Source organism: Nothoprocta perdicaria, unplaced genomic scaffold (genome assembly GCF_003342845.1).
Source record: "Nothoprocta perdicaria isolate Ctin4 unplaced genomic scaffold, notPer1 scaffold_101, whole genome shotgun sequence".
In the NCBI taxonomy this organism is placed as follows: domain Eukaryota; kingdom Metazoa; phylum Chordata; class Aves; order Tinamiformes; family Tinamidae; genus Nothoprocta; species Nothoprocta perdicaria.
The window spans coordinates 2602551-2606374 of record NW_020454106.1 but is presented as its reverse complement, the minus strand read 5'-3'; the positions used below and the strand labels follow the sequence as shown (position 1 = coordinate 2606374).

Genomic DNA, 3824 nt, shown 5'->3' with positions numbered 1-3824 from the left:
TCCTGGTCTCTCATGGCCGTGAGAGCATCCAAGGAAAACTGCACAGCTCCTCACCGTGCTCCAGCTTCTCGCACTCACCCATCCGTCCAGCCCCGGGGCTGTCCCTGGGCGTCCATCTCCCTCGCCCTTACCTCCATCCGTCCATCCATCCATCCATCCATCCATCCGTCCGTCCGTCCATCCGTCCGTCCATCCACCCACAGCAGGGTGCGTTTGTCCCCCCCAGCCCCTCCGGCCGATGGGGCCACTCGGAGCCGGCCCCCCCCGATCCGCTATCCCTGCTGCCACCTAGCGAGCAGATATTCCCAGGGAAACAGCGGCTCCCGCAACCCATCCCGGGAGCGGCACGTCGGGATGGACGGGGGGCTTGGAGCTGGGGAGGCGGCGGGACAAACCCTGGGGCTCTCTCCATCCCGCTCTGAGATGCTCCCTCCTTCCCGCCGCAGGACGAGAAGAACCAGATGATGACCACCAACGTCTGGCTGAAGCAGGTGGGAGCCTCTATGGGGCAGGAGGGGCTTTGGGGGCAGAGAAACCCTGAGGAGGAGGAGGAGGAAGAGCTGGAGGGTTGTCCTCGTCCTTGCTGGACCGCGGGACAGCCTGTCCCACCTGTCCCCGTGTCCCTGCAGGAGTGGAGCGACTACAAGCTGCGCTGGAACCCGGCCGACTTCGACAAYGTCACTTCCATCCGCGTGCCCTCCGAGATGATCTGGATCCCGGACATCGTGCTCTACAACAAGTGAGTGGCGCCGTGGGGAAGGGGCAGCCGCCGGGCTCCCCCGTGTGCTTCGTCCACCTTAGCCAGGGCTTAGCAAGGTCTCAGCTAGGGCTTAGCAAGGTCTCAGCTAGGGCTTAGCAAGGTCTCAGCAAGGTCTCCACGTGTCTGTGCCCCGCGCAGCGCCGACGGGGAGTTTGCCGTGACCCACATGACGAAGGCCCACCTCTTCTCCAACGGGAAGGTCAAGTGGGTGCCGCCCGCCATCTACAAGAGCTCCTGCAGCATCGACGTCACCTTCTTCCCCTTCGACCAGCAGAACTGCAAGATGAAGTTCGGCTCCTGGAGCTACGACAAGGCCAAGATTGACCTGGAGAACATGGAGCATCACGTGGACCTCAAGGACTACTGGGAGAGCGGCGAGTGGGCCATCATCAACGCCATCGGCACCTACAACTCCAAGAAGTACGACTGCTGCACCGAGATCTACCCTGACATCACCTTCTGCTTCATCATCCGCCGCCTCCCGCTCTTCTACACCATCAATCTCATCATACCCTGCCTGCTCATCTCCTGCTTGACCGTGCTGGTCTTCTACCTGCCCTCCGACTGCGGGGAGAAGATCACGCTCTGCATCTCCGTCCTGCTGTCCCTCACCGTCTTCCTGCTGCTCATCACCGAGATCATCCCTTCCACCTCGCTGGTCATCCCGCTCATCGGAGAGTACCTCCTCTTCACCATGATCTTCGTGACGCTCTCCATCATCATCACGGTGTTCGTGCTCAACGTGCACCACCGCTCGCCGAGCACGCACAAGATGCCGCGCTGGGTGCGCAGCTTCTTCCTCAACTTCATCCCGCGCTGGCTCTTCATGAAGCGGCCGCCGGCGCTGCCGCCCGCCGCCCAGTACGACCTGCCCGCCGCCCGCCTCAGCACCTCGCGCTGCTGGCTGGACACCGACGTGGACGACAAGTGGGAGGAAGAGGAGGAAGAGGAGGAGGAGGAGGAGACGTGCCCCCGGCGGGCGCCGCGGGCGGGCGCGCGCAGCCAGGGTGCCCCGGGCCGCTACGGGTGCGGGCGGCCGCTGCGCAAGGTGCCGGGTGGCCCCAGGGCGCCCAGCAAGGGCGACGCGGGCGGCTCGGAGCAGGCGCTGTCGCCCGGCATCCTCAAGGCGCTGGAAGGGGTGCAGTACATCGCCGACCACCTGCGCGCCGAGGACGCCGACTTCTCGGTGAGCCCCGGGCTGCGGCGGGGACACKCGCGGGCTGGGCGCGTGCTCCGTGGATCTCACAGGATCCCAGGGTGGCTGAGGCTGGAAGGGACCCCCAGGGATCCCTGCCAGGGACACCCRGAGCACGGGGCACCCGGGCGCATCCCGGCGCGCTGGCAGATCTGCAGAGCAGGAGCCTCCGCAGCCTCCCTGGGCAGCCTGGGCCAGGGCTCGGGCASCCTCCCACCAAACAAGTTCTTCCTCACGGCCACATGGAGCTGCCTGCGCTGCAACCTGCACCCACTGCCCCTTGGCCTGCCCCTGGCCACCACCCACCAGAGCTTGCACCTTCCTCCCTCCATCCTCCTAATTTCCTGATGCTTCCCCTGGCTCAGAGATGCTTGAAGGTCCCCGAGCGCAGGGATGGAGCAGCCCAGACCAGGCTCAGCTGGCGCTTTCAGGAGACCCATGGTGGGGTTTGCATAGAGCCCAGAGAGGTTCCCCTCCATCCCTGGTGCTCCAAGGGGTTCCCTAGACCCAGCACAGGATATTTCCCCATGGAAAGACCCCATGAGCCAGGGCTTCTCGTGCCCCCGCTCACGGCACCCCTCTGCCCCGCAGGTGAAGGAGGACTGGAAGTACGTGGCCATGGTCATCGACCGCATCTTCCTCTGGATGTTCATCATCGTCTGCCTGCTGGGCACCGTGGGGCTCTTCCTGCCGCCCTACCTGGCCGGGATGATCTAGGGCCGGGCCGGGGGCGCCGGGTGCCCCCCGCAGCGGGGGGTGCCCATCCTCGAGCGCCCGCAGCACCCACGGGCTTGGGACATCTCCAGGACCGTACGGGACACCAGCTGCAGCAACGGGGGGACCAGGAGCTCGGCCACCCCCAGGGCCAGAATCCGCGCTGCAGCAGCGGCGCCCGCTGCTTCCTGCTCCCGGGATTCCRGCCCCTATTCCCTCGCTTCCACGCGGCCTGGGAGGCCGAGCCTGGCGAGGGAGCCGGGCTCTTCTCCGGCACCCGAGGGGCACCAAGTTTCTCCCGAGACGGAACCAGAACCCGCAGTGGTGGCTGCTGCCTGCAGGGGTTAGGAAATGCACGCGGGAGCTGGAAGAAATGGTGCTGATGGGGGCTCTGGGCAGCCCAAGGGTCCGGAGCAGGCGGGGAACAGGAGCTTGGGCCGATCCTAAGGCTTATTGGGGTGACATGGGGCTCAGGACAGGGCTGGAGCCCATCTGTGGTGGCCACGATGCTCAAACTGGCCTCGCTCCAAGGAGAAGCTCCCTAAGGGCTGCTGAGCATGGACAGACCCTTCCCTGCAGGAACTGGACCCCGGGCCCCACAGCCGGGTCGGTCCTGAGCACCACGGGCCTTCCTGGGGCTTTAAGCCGGCGCTGGGGCGCAGGAAAGCAGAGGCGCCGCTAGGCTTGGCGCACGGTTTTATCTCAGCCAGAACGAACAGCGTTGCGGGGAGATTCTGGGGAAAAGCCCGAGCYGGACGACTTCCAAGCGGAGCACTTCCCGGGAAGAGGTTTCTCTGCTCCCCGTCCCTCGCACGGAGACGAGCTGCTCTCCCGGGCGGCCCCAAGGCCGGCGGGGCCTGGCCCCCAGGCGCTGTCCTTAAATAACCCCTTCCATACAACGTACACGGAGACGCACACAGACCCTGGGCACGGCCCCGGGGAGCCGCCGGCGGCCGCGCGGGTGTCCCGGGACAGCGGCTCCCGCGGGTGCCATCCCCGCCGCGGCGGAGCCCCGGGGATCCCTGTCCGTGTCCCCGCTCCGGGGACGAGCGGCCGYGTGGCTCCCTTCTTCCAAAGCCCGGCACGGTGACGCTGCGGACACGAGCGGCTGCAGGAGGCGGCGGGACGGGGAGGGCAGCGCGCGCTCTCCTCCTC

The 3824-nt window shown here is 66.6% G+C and overlaps 1 protein-coding gene across 1 annotated transcript in view; it reads left to right on the top strand.

The window, feature by feature from the left end:
- Positions 1-2672, top strand: part of CHRNA2 (cholinergic receptor nicotinic alpha 2 subunit) — a 4291-nt gene extending 1619 nt beyond the window's left edge. The window contains exons 3-6 of the mRNA XM_026041107.1: positions 447-491; positions 630-739; positions 899-1946; positions 2547-2672. Of these exons, the coding sequence (XP_025896892.1) occupies positions 447-491; positions 630-739; positions 899-1946; positions 2547-2672 (1329 nt within the window). The remainder of the gene's footprint in view (positions 1-446; positions 492-629; positions 740-898; positions 1947-2546) is intronic.
- The last annotated feature ends 1152 nt before the right edge of the window (positions 2673-3824 follow it).